Source organism: Heliangelus exortis, chromosome 10 (genome assembly GCF_036169615.1).
Source record: "Heliangelus exortis chromosome 10, bHelExo1.hap1, whole genome shotgun sequence".
Taxonomy (NCBI): Eukaryota; Metazoa; Chordata; class Aves; order Apodiformes; family Trochilidae; genus Heliangelus; species Heliangelus exortis.
In genome coordinates, this window is record NC_092431.1 from 890743 (window position 1) to 913355 (window position 22613).

Consider the following 22613-nt stretch of genomic DNA (forward strand, 5'->3'; position numbering starts at 1 on the left):
CCAGACCTTGGATGGCGTCTGATTTCCAAAGCCTTTCCCGCAGCCGGGCCCTTTGCAGCGCTCCTCCTGGCAGCAGAAGTGTTTCATAGATATTTATATATATATATATTTATAATATTTAGATACTGTGTATGGTCAGGCATCATTTCCCAGCTCGACTCGGGTCCTGTGACTCCTCCTCCACATCCGAACGAAAACGAAGACGCGCGACGACGCCCCCGGCCTCCTCCGGGCCCCGCGGGAAGAGCGAAACGGTTCTGGCGGCTTCACCCGTGGAGAAAGCAGTCCCGACCCGGAGGCTCTGCGAAGCCAGCGCCGTGGAGAAGCTCCTCATCCCTTTCTCCTCCCCTCCTCTTCATCCCCGTTGCCCCCAACCCCACCCCTCCGTCCCCCGGCCGCCCGTCCCTCGCGCCCACCGAGCCGTCGGCCTTTACACCGTCGCCCCCAGCATGGCGTCTGTCCCCGTCAGGATCTCGTTCTGGTTGGAATCCAGTCCAAAAAATTTGACCTTCAGTCCGTCGACCGGGTGGACCACGGGCACCAGGGTGATTTTGGGGAAAGTCCTGGTGGCGAGCTCGAAGCGGCTGGTGCTGGCCAACTCGATGGCCAAGGCCTTGAGGAAGAGCTTGGCCAGGTGTTTGCCCAGACAGGTCCGTACGCCGCCTCCGAAGGGCAGGTAGTGGAACCTCCCCTCCTTGTCTTCGCTTCGGCCTTGCCCGAAGCGGTCGGGGTCGAAGACGTCCACGTCCTTGAAGACGGGGGCGGTGTCGTGGGTGTCCCTGATGCTGTACATCACACTCCAGCCCTTGGGGATTTGGAAGCCCTGGAGAGAAGAGAGAAGAGGTGGAGAGAAAACAGAGAGAAAGTCAAGCCTGCTGGAGAGGAAACCAGAGTGAGCCAACTCAACCTCAAAGGGAGCAGGAGAACACATAAAAGCCTTTTTGATTTGTCTGCTTTTCTCCCATTTTCTCAGAACCACAGAATCCCAGAAGGGTTTGGTTTGGAAAAGGCCTTAAAGATCATCAAGATCCAAACCCCCTGCGTGGGCAGGGACACCTCTCACTAGACTAAGTTGCTCCAAGCCCCCTCCAACCTGGTCTTCACACTTCCAGGGATGGGGCATCGACAACTTCCCTAGGCAACCTATTCCAGTGTCTTACTACCCTAACAATGAAGACTTTCTTCCTAATACCTAACCCAAAATCTCCCCTCTTTCAGTTTAAAACCATCACCCCTTACCCTGTCACTACCCTCTCAGGTGAAAAGCTCCACCCCAGCTTTCCTGGAGTGGTCCCATATACTGGGAGGTCTCCTCAGAGCCTCCTCCTCTCCAGGCTGAAGACCCCCAACTCTTTCAGTTGGCTCCACACCCCATCACCCTCCTCTGAGGTCCTCAGCAGGACCTCCCCGAGGTCTCACCTAAGCCAGGCTGGAACAAACTTTGCACCCCCCCACAAAAGGCTGTTCGGGGGAGCTCGGGGAGAGAGAGATGGCAAAACTCACATCCAACTCAAAGGTTTGCAGCACCGTCCGGTACCCCCCAGAGATGGGGGTGAAGAGGCGAAGCACCTCCTTGATGACACAATCCAGGTAGTGGAGGCTGCTGATGTTGTCGAGCCGGAGGGAGCCCTCGCAGATGCAGCCGTTGTGGAGGATCCCTTTGCTCCTCAGCTCCTCCCGCAGCTTCTCCAGGACCCGGGGGTGTTTGAGGAGCTGCATGATCAGGGAGGTGCTGGCGCTGGCAGTGGTGGCGTAGGCAGCAAAGATGAGCTCCAGGGTTCCATCCTGGAAGGCAAGAGCAAAGCCAGGGTAAGACCCAGGGGGTGGACAGACAGACAGACAGACAGACAGACAGACAGACAGACAAGCCAGTCAAGGGACGCATTTTTTTCCCAACAGCCTGGACATGCCTAACTCCAAGGTTTCTCCTTGTGCAAGCACAGGTCTTGGATACCCACCATGGGGAGCTTCCCATTGCCACTGAGCCTTGGAGGATGCTGAGGGCCAGGCAGGTGGAATTAAAAACCTGTGGATGGCTCTTGATAGCACAGGAAGGACAAGTTATGCCATGCCACTGCTGCAGGTAACAACCAGCCAAGGGCTTACAGTCCCTGCAAAGGAGCCACCGTAAAACTGGATGGGTGAGGGGATGAAGCTGAGCAAGGCTGAAAGCTTCAGCAAACTTGTCTGGACTTTTGGTCTTCCCTGGAAATACTTTTTAGAAAGGGCTGAACACAAGCTGCAAAAAAATATGGCACTTAGGAGAACAACTGGCACCATGATCCACCAGACCAGGATTCCCCTGCAGCTCCAACAACACATCATGGAGACCCTCAGCTCTCACTGCCCATCTCAGGTCAACCCCCCCAAAAAATCCTCCTGACAGCAGCTCACGCTTTGCTTTTTGAGGAACCCCTGCCCAGCAAGGCCAAGGTGACCATGGGGAAGATGTTTACCTTCAGCTCCTGCATGGTGAGCTCCTTGCCATGCTCCTTGCCACTCTCTATCAAGATGTCCAGCGCGTCGGCGTAGTCCTTGCCCTGCGTGTTCTGCAGCTTCTCCTGGATGGCTTTCTCCAGCCCCTTCTGCAGTGTCTCACGTGCCCGGATGCCCTGTGGGGCAGGAAACCATCAGACCATGTAGGACACAACCACAGAATGTCTTAGGTTGGAAGAGACCTTCAAGATCATCCAGTCCAACTGCTGACCAACACTGTAAAGCTCAAAGATCTGTAAGACGCGACCACCAGCCCCAGCCCAGCATCCCCAGGAGCTGGAGAAGTTCTCAGGACAACATTTCCAAGCAATCCAACTGCAATTGCAGGTGCTCAAAGAGAAGAAGAAAGATGCAGAAGTTGTTCCCTGGGCAGGAGGAGCAAACCCCGAGCGGGTGAGATTACAGGCAGGAGTAATCAGCACCTACGTGCAAATGACAGGGATGCTGTGGGAGCCCCAGGACTGCACCAGTTCACAGGCATCCACCTTGCCCTGGGATGGACAGGAGGCCCTGGGAAAACTTGTTCCTCAAAGGAAAGTCAATTGATCAGCAAGGATCCTCTTCCTCCGATCCATTTTATCACCTGGGCTCAGTAAAGCAATTCCCATCCCAGTGCAGCTGCAAACGCTTCGGGGCTGCAAATGATTGGGCTCAGGCACGGAAAGAACAAGAACAAAACTGGCAGCAAGGATCACACAGAAAAAAATAAATTCCCAATCTCCCTCCTTGCTCCCATCCCTGAATTTCTGTTGCCAAAATTTTGCCCCCCCCCCCCAAAAAAAGAAGATACTTTTTTCCCTATTTTTTCTACTGCATTTTTGGCCTGTGTCATTTGTGGAAAAAGGAGAGCAGTTCATGGAATGAGAAGGTCCAGTGTCTTGTTTCACCATGGGGACAGGAGGGAATTCATAAAAAAAACCCAAAACAACCCAACAAAAAACACACACACAAAAAAACCCGAAACACAGGGGAAAAAAAAAAGCCAAAACAAAAAGCCAAAACCCCAGCAAAACTGCCAGTTACAAGTGAAGAAAAATTAACAATTTAATCTGGGCAAGCCCTGACTGCAATTCTCCCTTCAAACCACACAGTCCCCAGCACTCCAAAACCCTGGGAATGGATCCCCACTTCCACTTCTCCAAAACTGGATTTTGTAGCCCAAACCAGACCTGCTTCTAGAGGGCGGAGGGTGCGAAGCCATCACACCAAGAAGCTGTAGAGGCAGGCGTCAGCCACAGCCCCGTAAATCCAAATAATTTGGTGGTTATCAGCTGGTGGGTGGCTCTTACCCTCCTGTAGCCACTGAAGGGCAGATCCACGGGCAGGGAGAAGACGTTCTCCACAAACTGTTGGTAGACCTCGAAGAGGCGGTTGAGTTCCTCGTCGGGGATGCGGAAGCCCAGCAGGACGCGGATGGCCATGCGGAAGGTGAGCTTCTGGGTCTCGTGGTAGACATTGATGGACTCAGGGTTGCTGCTCCAGGCCCGAAGGGTGTCTTTGATTACCAGCTGGATCTTGGGGAGATAGCTCTCCAGGGCCTCGTGGCTGAAGATTTTAGAGAAAACCTACAAAAAAGGAGTGAGGTGAGGTTTCCACGCAGCCCCAACACGACGCTCTTTGCCTTCTCTAGTAAACAGCTTCTCTCCATGAAAATGGACATCACGGGTCTCCTTGTCATCATCCAGAATCACCAATTCCTAAAATAGGTGCCAAAAAGGGGTCGGTGGAGAGCTACCAGCTGACAGACCCTCCCCAGGCTGACCCCCACCATGACCACCGCGAACGATGGACAAACCGGGGGCAAACCAGGGGTGGGAGGAAACACTTCACCCTGTGCACACCACGATGGATGCAACCAGCTTCCCCACAGCTCCATGTCTTGTGGCCTCCCTTTACATTCACCCCGTGGTTTGGAGGTTGTTAATTCCCCTCTTCCACAGGGATTCTCTAGTGTCTAACATTAGGGTTGTGCACATACGCGGATAGATGCAAGCTTTTCCCTCAGTGGCAGTTCCTCCCCCTACCAACCATGTTTCTTTTAAATATACACACACAAAAAAAAAGTAAAATTATTATTTTGAGGCCTTTGGGATCTCTGTGAAATCTGGCTGAACTCCGACAGGGGTTCAGGTGGGGAAGAGCAGCACACACGTACACGGCGGCTGTGACTGCACATGGCTCAATTCATTGGGAAACTGAGAAAAAAAGAAAAAGAAAAAAAAAAAACAACTCAAAAAAATCTCCCTCATGTCAGCAGACAGTATTAATTTAAGCTCTGGGAGTAAACACTGTGTGGGCCTGGGCCTCCCCAGGTCCCCAATGCTAAGGACTCCCTGCTCCAATTTGGGTCAGGGCCCGCGCGTTGCCCGAGGAGCTCAGCAATGCCAGGAATGTCCCCTCAGCCCTCCCCAGCACAGCCCACAAGTGCAGGCTTTCATTCAGCACCCCTGGCTGCATCCCTCCCAGAGTGCACCCGAGGAAAGAAAAATTAAAAAAAAAAAAAAGAAAAAAAAGAAAAAAAAAAGTGCTGTTTGTTGATTTTTTTTTTTTTTTTTAATTGCCCTGCACACGAGCACGCACGGGGCAGCACGCACACAGGCAGCACCCCTGGGAAAATCAAATTAAAAAGAGGGAGCTGCAAGTCTGCAGAGCCACCACTGGTGGCCGGGTTCCTGGTGGGGGGGCTTGGAAGTTATCAACCCAAGGAGGAGAGAACTGAAAGCCACCCCCTCTTTCCATGAGCGCCGGACTCGCTGGAGCTGTAAATGTGAGAATTTCCTCCGCAGTCAGCACTCAAAAGGGAAAGGTAATATTTTCCTGGCTGCGACCCCTCGTTGCTAATGCACATCGTTCACCAGGATTTTGTTTGGTGAAATAACAGCCCTGTCCCCTCGCAGCCCCGGGGTGGGAAGCTCTGCAGGAGCGGGGCTGAGCCCTGAGCAAAACTCATCACACGCGACGGGGTCGGGCAGAGCTCAGAGGTTTCTTCCCCCCCCCCACGGAAAACACCCGGTGCAAATCCTGACAAATCCCATGGTATGGGCAAGAAAAATGCAAGCAGAGCGAGGGAGAGGTCTGCCTGCAGACAGACAGACAGACAGACAGACAGACAGCCCCAGATGGCTCCATGGAGGCATGAATGAAGGGAATGAATGAATGAATCAGTGAATGAATGAATGAATGAACAGCGGGGTGGCGAGAGGACGGCGAGGAGATTCCTGCTGCCTCCCTGCACTTCCCCAGCTATTTTTAAGCCTGGAAAGAAAGGGCAGAGACACTCGGGCAGAGCTGCCGGTGTTGAGGGGTGAAAAAGCTCAGAAAAGGAAAGCTGGAGGTGCTCAGCTGCCCCAGGGAAGGTAGAAAGGGAGCTGAGGAAATGCTGGTTCCTTGTGGCTGTGAGCAGGACCCCAGGCTTTGACACAGTGTGGGCTGAAGGAGAGCTGGGAGGCAGCAGCTGCTCCACAGGGATGGGACAGAACCTCCTGAGTGGGGCCAGCAAAGGGACACCAATGTCTTCCCATTCCTTCCAATATCTGCCCTTCATCCACACAATTCTTATCCCAACCCCCTGAGCATGGGATCCCTTCATTCGTGTCCCAGTTTCTCCAGCTCAGAGCAGGGCTGGTGAGGGGACAGCCTCTGCTGTAAGGATGTTGTCCTACTGGGAGCCAACACCCCCATGGAGGTGATACCTGGAGCTCCCAACCTGGGACAAACACACCCATCCTCCCCTAGCTCTGCCCAGCACCTCTCTGGGGGAAGAACCTCAGATGTCCCGTGCAAGAAACAAAGCAACCCAAGACATTCCTCTGGTCCTGCTGTGCAAAATTGCTGCTGCACTACAGAGAACCAGCCCTGGGGCCTGATCCATGCCCTGCAGACCAAGCCAGACCCTGAAGAGGTGAGTGCCCACCCCCAGGAGTGATGCTCAGCCACAGAGAGGAGAAGGAAGAGAAGTGTAGAGCCTCCTGCACGGGGGCCAACACACCACCAGCCCAGCCTGAAAAAGGGGGAACATTTATAGAATCATAGAAGAATTCAGGTTGGAAGGGACTTCTAAAGGCCATCTAGTCCAACCCCCATCCTGCAGGGACATCCTCAACCAGATCAGGTTGCTCAGAGCCTCATCAAGCCTCACCTTGAATATCTCCAGGGATTTAGCACTGGAAGGCAGGGGGAGATTTTTTTTTTTTTTTTTTTTTTTTTCTTTCTTGGCCCTTTTTTTTTGAGCTGTCCTTTTGCTCTTGGGCTCTTCCAGCCCCATACAGCTGCACCCTACAACTACCAGAGCCTGAAGGTCCTGACCACAGAGCTGGCCAACATCACAAGCCCCCGGCCACGCTGCCGGCTCGTTGCAATGTCCCGGCCACACTGCTTAATCCCAGATGTCAGCAGATCCTTCCCCAGCCAGACACAAGTCTGGATCCCCTTCCAGTCACCTCCAGTTCAACCCTGCATCTTTCCAGTTGATTAAAAAGGAGGAGAACGCAGCCAACTTTCCCCGACGGAATCTCCGCCAGTTTCTAGCCTAAAATTCCTGCGCCCTCTAGTGAAGCCGAACCGAACACCTCACTCTGCAGCAAGACCATGGAGCATTAAAAAAAAAAAAAAAAAAAAAAAGTTGCTCCAGAGCTGCCAAGGGACAAAAATCAGCCCTAAGAGGATGCCCAGCTCTGCTAACACCGAGGGGCAGCAGCCCAGTCGTGGTGGGGATCCGGCCCGATGGTCCCGGGGGCAGTGCTGGGGCAGCAGTCAGGACTTTTGGGGGATGCTGGAAAAAGCCCCTGATTATTTTTATTCACATTTTGGTATGTCCTAAAAGACCCAAGCCTGGGAATTTGCTCTATCCAGGGGCATCCATTCAGACCATGCATCCTCTCACCCTACAGCAAGGAAGACACCACCACCCAGCAAGCCCAGCTGGAAACTTCCAAATCTGCCTCGCAGTGGAAAAAAGGATATTTAAAGACTTATGGTTTTCCTAAGGCAGAAAATTCCTCCACAGCTCTGGGCTCTCCTGGAGAGGTACAGCTCCATGTGACAGCAAAGCACCTCCAGCCCCAGCTGAAAAATACCTCAGCCCTGTCCTTAAACCAAGGAGGAGAGAACAATCAAGCAAAGAACCCTGAACTTCATCCCCCAGGGATTTTATGTGTAGCAAAAGCTTCATTTGGTGTCTGAGGTGGGGAAGAGTTAGCAGGGGTGATGCTTTTCATGGTGTTCCCTCTCCTGGGTGCTGGCCAAGCACCAGCTTCAGCCCCTGCCTTTTGCTGACTGTGATCTCCCCTATTCCCACCCAGCACACCAGCACGGCCAAGAGGGAACAGAGCTTTCCCTCCCTCCTCTGCAGGAGGAAAATTTACACCTTGGGGTCAGACACCTGCATCTCATCCAGCCTGCACCAGCCAACCAAAAGTAACGTTCAGCACTGAGATGTTTTCACAAACCAGCTTGGCCCCCACTGGTGGTTTGGCCACCAGGATGTGTCAGGAAGCATCCAAAGCAGGATCTCAACCTGGAGGTGTCCTATTTGTTCCTCTGTTTCAAAAGACCAGGCAGTGTTTGTCCTGGCCCTGTCCTGTCACCACAACATAATCTGTGCCTGCTTCTCCCAGATGCAGAGCCCATCACCATGCTCCAGAAGGCTTGGAAACCCTGATATTTTTGAAGTGAGATGAGAAGGCTCACAGGCAAGAGGCTGCCCTGGCATCAGAAGCAAAGTGAAAACACAGAAAAAAACAAAACAAAAAAAAAAGCAAAAAAAAGCTGTGAAGACTGTGGAAGCCACCACCAAGAGGAGAGGACTTCCACAAAAGCCCTGACACTCTGCCATCTATTTGGTTTCACCTTTCACAGTCACCTAGCAAAAACCTGAGGCCTTTTCTCCCTGTGCTGTAAGTGGAAAACGGAGCACATGGACCAGTTCAAGGTCTCCTGCCATGCTCCATCATGTAAGGAATCCAAGCCTATTGAGAGGGAAAAAGTTTCAGCTCCTGATGACCCAAAAGGAGCAGTGCTTGGGTTGCCCATGAAAGCAAAATGCTGGAGGTGGGGTGAAGGAGGAGCTGGGGTGTCCTGGGGGAGCTGAGGGCAACAACCTCTCCCAGGGAGAAACACAAGAGCCTCACAAATGGTGCAGCCTATCTCCAAAAGGTATTTTTTACTGAAGTTCAAATTATCTCAAAAAAATGTGCTGAAAAAGAAAAAAAAATAGTAATAATAAAAAAGCAGCCTTCCTACAAATCATCCACAGACTTGGCTTTCAATCCAAACCCCTCCAAAAGGCCACCGGGTCACAGGGGCTGGGATGCAGAGGATGGAGAGGAGAGCAGGGAACCAGAAGGACACCCTGCATCTGCCTGAGCACCCTCCTCTGCCAAACTGCCTGGGATCTCATCAGGAACCAGGCATGGTTAGCCCTGCATGGGGACACCTGAACAGGCTGCTCTTCACAGAACCATCAGATTGGTTTGGTCAGAAAAGACTTTTAAGGTCATCAAGTCCAACTGATAACCCAGCACTGCCAAGGCCACCCCCACCCCATGTCCCTCATCCCCACATCCCCAGGGTCTGAAACCCCTCCAGGGATGATTGGGACTCCAGCCCTGCCCTGGGCAGCCTGGGCCAGGCCCTGACAACCCTTTCCAGGGAGAAATTCTTCCCCAGCTCCAACCTAAACCTCCCCTGGCACAACTTGAGTTGTGCCAGAAGTTCCTCTTGTCCTTTACCATCTACACGCCTACACCACCTCTGAAGTTCTTGTCCATGTGCCCTTCCCCTCCAATTTATTCAGGAGGAACCAGGGCATCCAAGGAGAGCCAAATTCACCTTCCACTCTTCAAGGAGGGAATCAAATACAGGATGGGAAAGAGAAAGAAGATGTGTGGCAATGAAAGGGGACCTGTGTCTAGCCAGAAGGGCTTAGAAAGATGGTATCAGCTGGCCAAGAAGAGGTCCAGCAGGGCAAGGACACAACTCCTGGGGTTGGTGCCTTTGCTGTGGAGAAGCAGCATCCTGCAAAGCCACAGGCAGCATGGTCAGAGCAGCCACTCACCCCCAGCAGATGGTCACAGGGAGCTGGGATGGGCTCTGCCCTTTGATTTTGGCCCAAGTACTAAATCCCAGCCCTGTGATGTGGAGAGGAGAGTTTACTGAAGAGGAGAGCAGCTTGCCCAGGCAAGGGACACTGCACTGTCTGCTACTGTGGAGCCACTGGAGGAGAAATATTACCAAAAAAATCTCCTTTTTGCTGACCTCCTGCATCTTCCTGGAGCACGGAGGTGGGAACCTCACAGAGGGAAGAAACCCCACAAAATAAAGTAACCCAGAACACGGACCCTCCTAGAGTCTAGAGAAAAGCACACACCAGAGGGTGCAGATGTCCCTGCTCCTGACCATGTGAGGTCCTGCTGACTATCAGAGGCCTCTTCTGAGCTTTAAGTTAAACCCAAGGATGAGATGACAAGGGCTGAGATGACTCAAGGCCACCTTACAAAATGAAGGAGAAGAAAGGCTAAGCCCAAGCTGGCTGGCAGAGGGAACTCTTTAGTGGTAGAAGTGCCACCTGAGAAGAAATGGAGAGCACAGTTAATCCAAAACAAAGCTCCCTGTCTCCAGAAGGATAAGTGGGATATTACAAACCACAACTCTGCAGGCTGCTCATACTGCTTGGGAGGACAGGGCACAGAATCACAGAACAGTCTGGGTTGGAAGGGACCTTTAGAATTTAATTCTAAACCCCCTGCCTAGGGCAGGGACACTTCCCCATAGAGCAGGTTGCCCCAGGACCTATCCAACCTGGCCTTCAACAATTCCAAATGGAATTTTGGCTCCAGATTGGGGAGGAGCTTCATCTTCTCCACATCCCAGGACATCCAGCAGCTTCCAGCTCAGATGACACAGGGAGAGCATCCCAGGATCCAGGGGTTCAGCTCCAGGGGATGCTTACATCTCCTGGGCTGTGACCACACTGGGACACAGCACAGCTCCTCCAAGCATTTTGGGGTGGAAGGTGCTATGAAGAGGCAGGAAATTTTTCTTTCAGCCAGGAGAGCCCGCACTTTGCTTTTTTGTAGATTTTTTCTTTTTTTAAATAATCCATTGGAATTACTCTGGATTTACACCAGGGTAGATGACAGAGCTCTTTGGTCTAAAGTCAATGAGCCAACCCAGCTGACAAATTCTTCCCCAAGACCACGAACGAGAGCTTTTCCCCATCAATGGAAGCCTTTTCTCCAGCTCCAGAGGCTTTTACCCCTGGGTTAAAGCTCCCACATGGAGATGCCAAGAAGGAGCTGGCAGCTGGAATCCTTGAGCTGACTGATATGATTTTGGGTGTCTGAGGGTGGGGGTTGGCTCAGATGGAAGGGGATGGTTTCTTTTTCAGAGGGTGGTGGAATTGGGTGGAAATGTAAAAAAAAAAAAAAAAAATTAAAAAAAAAATCAACCATTAAAAAAACCCTCTAAACAACTTAAGTCAGAATTTGTTGAAGGATGAAAGGTATGTTCCCACCACCTCCTATCCCTCCTTCCTCCTCACGCCTCTCTCTCCCCTCTCCTTCCTTCCCTCCCCCCCCCCCAAGCCCCAGTCCAGCCCACAGCAGCTGGTTTATATTTGGTTGTAAATTTATGGCCCCTTTTGTGTTCTTAATCCTCTTGCAAACTATATTAAAGCCTCAGACCTTTCTACTTGGTGCTAATAAGCTCAACACTTGTATGCCTCGGAGGCAGAACATTAATTGTGGTGTGTTAATGAATGATGTAGTTTTGGACAGTGAGACAAACCAGGCCATTTCTCTGCACCACTGTCTGCTTCCTCCTGCAGTCGCCGGGTCTAGGATGCCTACCCAGCCCAGGGACTGCTTTTATTTTATTCTCTTTCTTTCTTTTTTCTTTTTTTTCCTTTTTTAAGCCAGCCGTGCCTATTTTGGGATTACTATGCTGGAAGACAGAACAGACCCAGCAAGTCCAGCTCTCCTGCCAAGGCTGGATGCTTCCAGGGAAAGTCTGAGTCCCACCTTCCCTGTGGCACCAACTCTGTGTATCCTGCATGGGGAAACTCCTTCCTGGCCCCAGGCACTGCTCAGGCTCGACCTAAAACCTAAAGGCCATGTGTCCTGCTCGTTTCCAGTTCCCATTTCCTTCTCCCCTGGGATGCTGGGGTCCCTCACAGGCACAAGAGGGAATCCCAGACTGGTTTGGGTTGGAAGGGACCTTAAAGACCATCCAGTTCCAACCCCCTGCCATGGTCAGGGACACCTCCCCCAGCCCAGGGTGCTCCAAGCCCCATCCAACCTTCAGCACTGCCAGGGATGGGGCAGCCACAGCTTCTGGGGGCACCCTGGGGCTCAGCACCCTCACAGAGAAGAATTCCTTCCTAATGTGTCAGCTCAAACCCCCCTCTTCCAGTTTAAAGCCATCTCCCCTTGTCCTATCACTCCATGTCCATGTCAAAAGCCCCTCCCCAGCTTTCCTGAAGATATCTGCAAGATCTAGGATGAGATGGGGAAAGGATTGAGTGAGGAGCCAGGTGTGGACAGGGTATGGTGCATGTGCCACCAGAACAAGGTCAGGATGGGGAGAGACAGAGAACCCTCAGCCAGGCACCATCCCCAGTAACCCCTTCCCCGTGAGTTCCTGCAGGAGGTCCCCTCTGTCACGACATGTCATGTCATGTCATGACATCCATCCTTCACCAGCTGGCGGGAGATCTGCCACCAAGAAGTCAGGGCAAAAACTTCCCCCGTGCTCAGCCAGAGGCAAGGAGGACGTGGCTGCTCCTGCCAGTAACCTGCAAGGTGACTGTGACAAAAATGCCACTGCAGAGGCACAAGCTGCTGCTCCCCAGCAGGGGTGGCCCAGCTCCTTCTCTGACACCACCATAAACCCCATGACCCAAGGGCAGCCCCAGCCTCTCAGTAGATACAGATCTCAGGAGGGAGGTTGAGCAGTTTTGAGCTGCTTTTGTTGACTACTTGTAAACTGTTCTTATCAACCAGCTCCATCTCAGGCCAAGGACAGAGCCGAGGCTGATGACATCTGCAATAAACTGATAACCCTGCTGTGGGGTGGGCAAGCCCTGCTCCCAGCCCTGTCACCCAAGCTGTCACATCCCCAGGAAAAGCTGACTTTATCACCAGAGACCTCATCTCCTCCGTTCATTTCCCAAAAAAAGAGGAAGTTTTCTCCAATTTATATTAACTTTGACAGCTTCCTACAGGGGAAAATTACTAACTATGGGATGGGGAAGAAGAAAGCTGCCATAGCTACCAGCTCCTCAATGTGCTGCCACCTCAGCACCTTTCCAACCTGCATCTTGGAGGCCATGGAACTAAAGCCTCTGGGATGGGGAAGAGGAAAATCACCTGCTTTATGGAAAGGGATATGGATTCCACCACAAGATCCTGAAGAGAAGCTGAGGCAGGAAAAAAGAGACAAGATCTCCAGAGACGGAGTTGCCCAGCTTGGCCCTGATCCCATCACCATCGAAGTGTCCTTCTGCAGGACACAGAAATAGCTGTGATTTGCTGACCTTGAAGTTCTGTTAAAGAGCTAAAACTCTTTGGAAAGCTTCAGATCATGCAGAAGAGCCAATGGCAATGGCAAGCCATCAGAAATATTGTGCAAGAACACGCTGGGCTGAAAGCTCTTTGCTAGAGCTTGTCTTCACATCTTGGTGGCATCTCGGTCCCTCCAAGAGGAGACCACAGCTCAGTTGCCAGGGAATGATAAAAGATTCAGTGCTGCTGCAAACAAAAGCAATTCCCCTGGCTCTTGGAAAGACAAGAAGGACTTATCACAGGTGGTGACCACGTTAAGGGTTGGTGGAACAAGAGCCAGAGACGACCCCAATGGTTGGAGCTGCAGCAGAAGGTGAGCACGTGGTTTTCGTGCTCCACCTTCCCTTGGGTTGGCCAGCACCCCACACCACAAGCAGCCTCACAAGAAATCATCTCAGGTACAACTTCTGGCAAGGCTGGAGGAGGAGGAGAAACCACTTAAAAGCAAGCGAAGCCTCAAGCTCAGAGATGAGGTAGAAAACAGAGATGGATGGAGCTAACACTCCAGAAAGCCCTGCGGTGCTTTAAGCTGAATTGCAACAAGCTAGAAGGTTTCCCAGGAAATACCACTGCTCTTTTTCATGGAGCTTGCAGACTGCTCCAGATTTTCCATATTTTTATTAATACAAGCACCCTTACTACAAAAGTTGGGCAAGCCTGTGAAGAAGGTGTCTTTCTGCCAGGAGATTTTTTGCTCAGTACCCCAGAGGAAGGCACAGAAGGTACCAGAGAGAAAAAAACTACTGAGAAGGAGCAAATTTCAGTCTTAGATCTGGTGCTTCCACCTCAGACCTCTCACAGGGGCAGAGTTAAAAGTCAACACCATTCCACAGCAACAAGAGCTCAGGACTAATCAACTCAAAGAACACCCGTGGCTTCTGCCAGCAGAAGGCACCTGGCATGGAAAAAGCTTTAATCTGGTCATCACAATCTTGCCAAGAACAAACCAGCTTCTTTTCTTCCTGCTAGCAGCAGGTTCACCTTATCTCCACGTGCACGACTCACCGGGTTCAGGGGTGGTTTGCACAGGGGAGAAGGTGATTCAAGCAGCTGCTGGGCTCAGGGAGCACCCATGGGTGCCTGGTGCATGAGATGCTCACCTCCACTACAACAGCAATTAAGAGGACACCAAGGAAAGGAACCACAGAATGGTTTGGGTTGGAAGAGTCCTTAAAGCTCATCCAGTTCCAACCCCTGCCATGGTCAGGGACACCTCCCACCAGCCCAGGGTGCTCCAAGCCCCATCCAACCTTCAGCACTGCCAGGGATGGGGCAGCCACAGCTTCTGGGGGCACCCAGGGGCTCAGCACCCTCACCCCAAAGAATTTCTTCCTGATGCCTAACCCTACATCTCCCCTCATCAGGTTTTATCAGGACAACCTCCTGGTTTATCAGCAATCAGGACAACCCCCTGTTTGCCAAGGGAAGGGAAGGAGCTGAGCCCAGTGTACCCAACCCAGTGCCACTGAAACTGAAAGCTGAAAAAATCATTAACTCCACTCACATTCCCTGATCCAGGGAAAACGTTTGCTCTGGGGGATGTCAGAGCTCAAAGCAGGGGTGAAGTGTGCAAGCAGGAGCAAGCATGGGTGGCCAGGGTCATCCCAGGATGGGGTTCTGCCAGAATACCTTTTCTCAGGAGGCTTTAGCCATCCCTTAGGGAGGAATCAGGAGCCTTGCCAGCTGGGGATTGTGCACGATGCCAAAAAATCAGGAAGGCAAAAGGCTTTTGAGGAGGAGAATGGAGATCCAAGCCAGGCTTTAGGCTCGGAAAAATCCCAAAGCATTTGGATTCACAGTTCAAGGTGGGACATACATTTCTCACTTGGTTAAAACACAAAAGTGAGAACACCAAGCATAAATATTGAAGGAGAAAGTCTTTCCCCTTTCCACACTGCTGGCGTTGCTCCTTGCTGGCACTGGCACTCCCCATCTGAGCTGTGGTACAAATTACAAGTCCATCAGGATACCACAGAGGTCGGGCCTCCCTTTTCCATGACCCCATTCCCATAACCCACGCTCTCCTCTCCTCCCCCAGCATCTGCTCCTGAGGGCTGGATTCCGCGGTTTTATCGGGGCATTCACAACCAAAGGGCCTTCAGTCACCTCCTTCCAGTAGCAAAAAAAACATTATCTTGCCAGGCAGAAGGTAAAAGCAGCAGAGAAGGGGAGTAGAGGCACCTTCACATTGCTGCTTTAACCCTTCCCTTAAAAGCAGGGAAACAAAGAGGAGGAAAACCCATCGCTCCCCATTAGGGCAAATCCTGCTCTGCAGGGGAGGGAGCCCCAAGAACTGTCACCCTTTCTTTTGGACAGCAAGGTCAGGAATAAATATTCACCTTCCTTAAGAAAACCAACTCCAAGTAGCCTGGGTGTAGCTACAAACACTGAGTTTGCCCAGGTGAGGACTGTCACGGTGCTTCTTGTGGTATCCCCCCAGCTAATGGGTGTCATGGGATGTTTGTTTTCTCCTCTTCCCCCCCTTCCTCAGGAGAAAAGAGGGAGTGATTTGGTTTGGTGAGGATTTTTGTAGAAATATAGATGCCAGAATAGAAAATCCTGCTGGACCAGAGAGAGGACCTGGCCTCGGGGCAGGACTGGGACAGCCCCTTGGCTCTGGGTACCAGCTGGCTGTGCCAGCAACGCCATCCCCACACCACAGAGAGGGGGGGGACAGACACAGTGCCTCCACCCCAGCCCCACTGCCTGCCCCAATCCAGCTGGGAAAGCTCCTGGCATGGGGAGGACAGGATGCCAAAGCCAACACCCACCTCACTACGCCAGCCCGTGTGGGCTGTCACCTCTGCCACCACCTTTGCTGATGGGGGGGGACATGAGGGTGATCCCTGGCAGCTGCTTGGCCTCAAAAGCCCCACAAACCCCCCAGGCAGGCTGCCCCGAGCTACCCCCTGCCTTAGGGGCTCTCATTCAGAGACCACTCTGGGGGTTAAGCAAGGCAAGACCACACGAGGGTCTCAGTGTGTCATCCCCCCCCCCCCCCCCAGCTCCATCCCCCCTACATTTCATCCCTGCCCCCCCAACCGTGCCCTAATTTCCCTGAAATCCAACACAATGCTCAGAACCTTAAGACCCCCTCCCCAAGAGTAAAAACCCCACAGGTCTCCCTGCAACACCCCCCCTGGAAGAGCCTGGAAATAGGGGGGAGGGGGCCCACTTCTCCCTCCCCTCCCTTGCCCACTGGCCACATCACCTTTTAAAGAACCCTCCAGGACCATGCTCACCCCACAGGTCTCAACAGAGCCCCACAACCCTGGTTGTGGGGGGGCAGAGGGGCAGCACCCCAGCAGCAATTTGCATGTGTGTGTGTGTCCCCCCCTTTTAAATTCCTCAAAGGCACCGAGGGAGGACATCAGGAGGAGGAGGAGGCACCCAGGAGGGACACCCCCCCCCCAGGAACAAAGGGTCCGGGGGGGGATGAGGAGGGGGAGAAGGAGGGGAGACAAAGAGAGGAGGGGGACAAGGGACAAGGAGAGGAGGAGACACAGGGGACAAGGAGCAGAAAGGGACAGGAGAGAAGAAGAGGAGGGGGACAAGGAGAGGACAGGGAGACAAGGAGATGAGTGGGAGGAGGAGAGGAAGAGGTTAGAAGGGAAGGGGGGCGGGGTGTTTGGGGTTCCCCCGCCCCAGGCGCGCACCCACGCGTGTCCCCGTCGCCCTCTCACCTTCCTCTTGTGTCGGTGGATGTCGCCGATGGAGTTGGCCACCGTGTTGGGTCCCAGCAGCATGCGGGTGCTGCGCGGCCACTCGGTGCTCACCAGGTGATGTTCCCCCATCAGGATCTTCCGCACGTTTTCCGCCCCCGTCACCCGCACCAGCGGCCGCCCCAGCAAGTGCGTCTTGAAAACGTTCCCGTACTTCTCCCGCCGGGAAGATTGGAAGCAGGAACCCTGGGATGGGGTGGGAGGGGAGGATGCAGGGAAGGGTGAGAGGGAGAAAGACGGTGGGGTGTGTGTGTGTGGGGGGCGATGTTACCGCACGGCTACCACGCGTGGGGATCCCCAAGGGGCAGCTTGGGGGGCTATTGGAGGTTTGGGGGCGAGTTTTGGGGGGGCAGAAATGGGGGATTTTGGGGGTAACCCCGACATCCCCCCGCACTCAGCCGTCCGACGGGGCGCCCGGCGCTGCCCGCTCCTTCCGCAGCCCCGGCGGGGGTCGGTGCCTTCCGCTCCCCCTTCCTCCTCCTCCCTTTTACTTCTACCTTTACCTCCCCTGGCATTTTTTTAAGCGTTTTCTTTTTTCCTCCTCTCTCTCTCTCTCCCTCTCTCCCTTTTATTTTTTTTTTTTTTTTTCCTTTTTTCTTTTTCTTTTTTTTTTTTTTTTTTTTTTTTTTTTTCCGCTCGGGCTGAATTTACTCGAAAGGCTCCAATTTGCTTAAGTAAATCTCCAGATTGGGGCGAGTTTTAATAACTTTCCCACATGCTCCGGGGGCTTTTGTCGGCAAAGAGGCGGGGATGGAGCCGCAGGGAAAGAGAGGGGAGGCTGGCGGTGGTTGTGTCTCCCCCTTCCCCCCCGAAAAAAAAACCCCATCCCGAGCAGGGAGAGTAACTGCGAGCCCCGGCACTGGGCTGGGAGCGCGGGTGTTTATTTTGAAACAAAAGCGCGGTTGTGAATTTCAGATGTTCAGGTGACCCTGTTTCTTGATCTGCGTAAATATAATTAAAGTCCTTTTTGTGGCATTAATAAAGAGTTATTTGTACACCATTTCCAGGGCAGCACAAAGAGGACCTTTATGTGGGTGAAGTTTCGAATGGAGTCCAATTTATACAAAATTTTGTATTTTTAGCCCTTGGACTCTGTTTGGACGGAGCCTGTGGAAAAGCGAGAACCCTTTTCTGGTCCCCCTGTAAAAAATCTGATAAATTTCTTTAAAAAATAAAGCCCTATTGAGAGAGGGCGGTTAACCCCTTCGGCGCCGCTGGAGGGGAGGGGAACGGGGCCGCCACGCCGGGCTCCCACGTCGGGGCTTCCCCTGCCACGGGGGAGGGGACACCGGGGGACACCGCAGCCCTGCAGCCGGGACCGGGCTGCCCTGCCCGGCTACGGGCTCTGCCGTGCATCCCCTCAGCGGTCCCGTCAATGAAACGCGATTTTCACTGGCGGGAGCATCCTTACCAGCTTCCCATTTGCTTATTATTATTACGTTAGGGTGATTTTTTTTTTTTTTTTTTATTGTTATTATTATTTGGCCCTGGGAGGGAATGGGGGTGGGAAACTCTCGGGCTAATTCGCCTCGGAGCTTCCCCGCTGGGATGTTGAGAGCCCGTGGGGTGCCCCCAGCCCAGCCAGCGGCTCCCCCCCCGGCGCGGGGCACCCCTCGTCCGCCTCCTCCCTTCTTTATTCTTTTTAATTTTTTCAATTTTTTTTTTTTTTCCCCTCTCTCCTTTCTTGGCAGGCAACCCCCCCCCCCCTGCTCCCGGCACCGCGGGCCGAGGGGATCCCGCTCCTCCCGCCGCTGTTCAGCATTTAGCGAGGTTAATCCCGGGTTAATCTACCGATTACCTCCACGGGCTTCCCCAAACCCGAGCCGGGTGGGTTGAGAACCCGAGGGGAACATCCCCAGGGATGGGATTGGAGGTGAGGGGACAGAATATTGCCACGAGGAGGGGAGGACACAACCCACCACGAAGTCCCCTCGTCCTGCCCGGCGACATCCACACCGTCACCCCGGGGCTACATCCCACCCGCGCCTTTAGTATTATTTAAAAAGAATTTTATTTTTTTTTTTAAATAAAGCTTTTAGGGGAAGAAAAAAAGATTTTTGGCAGCGTCGGGGAGACCCCAAAACCCCTGTCCCTGTGTCTATGTCCCCGCACAGGGGAAGCCGCAGCTCCCAGCCGGGAGAAGCCGCAGCGCGGTGGCCGCTCCGGGGCGAGCCCAGCCGGGCCGGGTTCCCTCGGTTCTTTCTCCGCCCCCCCCCCCCCCCAACCCTCCCAAAATTTAAAATCTCCTCTCCCAAACCACCACCAGCTCCCCCCTCCAGCTCCAGCTACCTCCCCAGCTCGCCGGGAACCCGCATGATGCAATCGAAAAGAAAAAAAAAAAAAAAAAAAAAAAAAAAGGGAAAAAAAAAAAGAAGAAGAAGAAAAAAGCCCTTTAAAAAAAAAAAAAAAAAAAAAAAAAAAAGGGAAAAGCAGCAGCAGCAGCCGGTCCCAGCCCACCTTCCAGGGAGGGAAGGGAATCCTCCTTACCTGCAGGAGCCAGTGGAAGGTTTCTCCGATTAAAGGGAATCCCATAGAGCCTTTAGGGATTGGTAGCTTGCAGGTTTTGTCGCGGGTGGCAGCCCAGCGGAGCTGCCACAGCTGTTGGGACACGGCCAGCAGCAAAGTCAGTGACACCAAGCACGCGGCGAGGGTAGCCAGTGCCGAGACGAGATCAAAACTTGCAAAAAGCATATTTGGAAGAAGGAGGAGGAGGAGGGTGGGGAAGAGAAACAGCCCCTTTGACAGGCACCACACTCGCACCCACACACGCACGCAGGAAAAGAGGGCGATTGCGGAGCTGCCTGGGGGGTCCTGGGGCGTGGGGAGGGGGGGGGTGTCGGTTCGCCCCCCTCTCCGCTGGCAGGTTAGGAAAATAACAGGAAAAAAAAAAAAAAAAAGAGGGGTAGAGAGGGAAAAAAAAGGGGAGCCCCCCAAAAAACAGTTTCTCCTCTGTCCCTCTCTGAAAACTTTGTTCTTGTTTGGAATAAACTTGACAGAGTGACACAGGCGGGGAAAAAAAAACAGAAAAGAAAAAGGAAAAAAAAAAACCAACCAAAGCCAACAAAAAACAGCCCAACCAAAACCCACACAAAGCAAAAAGAGAAAAATTAAAAATAAAAGCAATAAAGGAGACCCCCAAAAAGGGTACGGGGGGGAGGAAAAAAAAAATCGAGAGCAAAAATGAAAAAGAAAAAAGAAAACACCTCGAGTGAATGGGGAAAAAAAAAAGACCCCCAAAAAAAGTCCAAATGTAGATGCTCTGCCTGTCTCTCGCTTTCAAGGCAAAGCCACACACACCAGAAAGGGGAAAAAAAATGAAAGAAAAAAAAAAAAAAAGGAGCGAGATTTAAAAAAAAAATATTAAAAAAATCATAAAATAATTCAGCCACGACCTGGAGAGATGGAAGAATTAAATAGCTATATATATGTATCTACACACACGGAGCGAGGTGGATCGGTTTATATCTCTATCTCTCTCTGTATAAATATAATCTCTATAAATATATCTCTCTACATGCCGGTTATTTGTTAGCCCCAGACTTTTCACCAGACTTCTGTAAAGAGGGAGGCAGGGCTGCTGCTGGGTATAGCCCCTTCTCAACTCAGTTTGAGTAAAAAAAAGAAAGTCAATGTGTGTTTATATAGAGGCGGGGAAGCCGGGGCTGGGCCGGCCGCCAGCTCGGCTGCTCCCCCCCGCACACCCACCCTCACTTCAGAGGGCTGCGAGGGGGAAGGGGGGGGGGTGCCGGGGGGGGTGGGGGGGGTTGGGGGGGGGCCGAGCCGAGCCGGGCTGGAGCGTGCGAGCCCTGGCCCGCCGCCCGCCGCACGCTCACGCCGCGCTCCTCGGCTTCATCCTCCTCCTCCTCCTCCTTCTCCTCCTCCTCCTCCTCCTTCTCCTTCTCCTCCTCCTCCTCCTCCTTCTCCTCCTCCGCCGTCCTGCCGAGAGACAAGCGCGGCTCAGCCCCCTCCGCCCGATCATTTACCCCCTTCCGAAATGATCCCCCCCCTCCCCAAATCACATCTCTCCCTTCCCCCCCCCCCCCCCCCCCCCCCCTCCCCAATATTTAACCCTTGGCGATGAGCTCCTTGCAGTGATTTCCCCCCTCCCCCCCCTCCCAATCATTTTTCCCTCCCACTTACACCCCCTCCCCCCCCCTCCCCCCCTTGGTCATTCCCCCTTCGTGTTGCACCCCGAATATTTAAGACTTATGAAGCCCCCCCTTCCAATGGTCCCCCCCAATATTTAATCCCTATTCACCCCTTGCAACAATCCCCCCAATATTTAACCCTTATAACCCCCCTTGTGACAGTTCCCCCCAATATTTAACCCCATCACCCCCCTTGCAACAATCCCCCCAATATTTAACCCTTAAAACCCCCCGTGCAACACTCCCCCCAATATTTAACCCCATCACCCCCCCTTGCAATGGTCCCCCCAATATTTAACCCTTATAATCCCCCTTGCAATGTTCCCCCCAATATTTAACCCTTATAACCCCCCCTTGCAACACTCCCCCCAATATTTAACCCCTATCACCCCCCCACTGCGATGGCCCCCCCAATATTTAATCCCCATTCCCCCTTGCAAGGGTTCCCCCATATTTAACCCTTCATTATTTCCCCCTTGCAGCAGCAGCAGCCCCGCCAAGACTCAATCCTTAATGATTCCCCCCTTCGAAATGGTTCCCCAAACATTTAATTCCTACTTCCCCCTTGCAAACAGTCCCCCCCATATTTAACCCTTATGATCCCCCTCACAATGACCCCCCCACCACTATTTAATGATCCCCACCAGCATTTAACCCTCAATCAGTGACACCCCCACCTCCCCCCAAAATATTTAATCCTTATTAATTCTCCCCACTGGGATGACCCCCACGCTGTATTTAACCCTTAATGATCCTCCCCTACAATGACCCCCCAACAGTTAACCCTACATGGCTTCCCCCTCCTAATGACTCCCTCTCCCCAGATCTATCCCTCTCACAATGCCCCAATATTTAACCCTTTAACTTCCCCCTGCAATAATTTGTTCCCTTCCCTCAATTATTTCCCCCCTTGCAATGACTCCCCCAGATTTATTCCCTGATAATTGCCCCATTTCACTGATTTACCCCCCCCCCCATTAATTTGCCCCAGGCAATCACTAACCCCTTCCAATAATTTATACATGTACCCCTCTTTATTTACTTATTCCCCTAAATGATTCCCCCTCTAAGAATGATTCAAGACCCCCCCTCAATCCCCCTGCTTGCACCTCCCTGCTCCCCTCCTGACCCTTCCCTGCCCTCGACGATTCACCCCCTGCCACCATTTGCCCCTCCCCTGATTTCCCCCCACAAGGATTTACCCCCTGCCACGATTTGGCCTTTTGCAGTGAGCCCCCTCCCTCAATTATTTGCCCACTTGCATTGATTCCCCCACGCCCCCCCCCCCCCCCAATTATTTCCTCCTGTGTAAATCATTTGCAATTTGCAATGATTTACTCTCTCCCCCCATATATATATTTTTTTTTCCAGGGGGATCAGAGCTGGGGGGTCCCCACTTTATCCGAGGGGTTTTTCCAGCCTTGCACAGGAGGTTGCAATAACCACCCCCCTCCCCAAGCTCCCTCCATCTCCCCCCCCCCCCAAAGCCCCCTCTCCTTCCAGCCTCCCCCCCCCTGCAGCCCCAGCAGCAATGGAGGCAAAAGCAGGTATCCGGGCTGCCTGGTTACAGGCACTTTTGCAAAGCATTTGCTTCAGATTACAGGAAAAACAAAAGTTCATTGAGTTCCCCCCTTCTCCTTCGCTGCCCCCCCACCCCTCCACCCCCCCCCCCTCCTTTCCCGAGTCCC

At 52.8% G+C, this 22613-nt stretch overlaps 1 protein-coding gene across 1 annotated transcript; it reads right to left on the reverse strand.

Annotated features, from left to right (window-relative positions):
- Positions 1-398: 398 nt before the first annotated feature.
- Positions 399-20647, reverse strand: CYP26B1 (cytochrome P450 family 26 subfamily B member 1). The gene is made up of 6 exons (XM_071753118.1): positions 19265-20647; positions 16739-16963; positions 3786-4061; positions 2457-2612; positions 1504-1785; positions 399-823 (listed from the first exon to the last, which is right to left on the reverse strand). The coding sequence occupies exons 1-6, from the start codon at positions 19466-19468 to the stop codon at positions 431-433; spliced, it is 1536 nt and encodes a 511-aa protein (XP_071609219.1). The 5' UTR covers positions 19469-20647; the 3' UTR covers positions 399-430.
- Positions 20648-22613: the final 1966 nt, after the last annotated feature.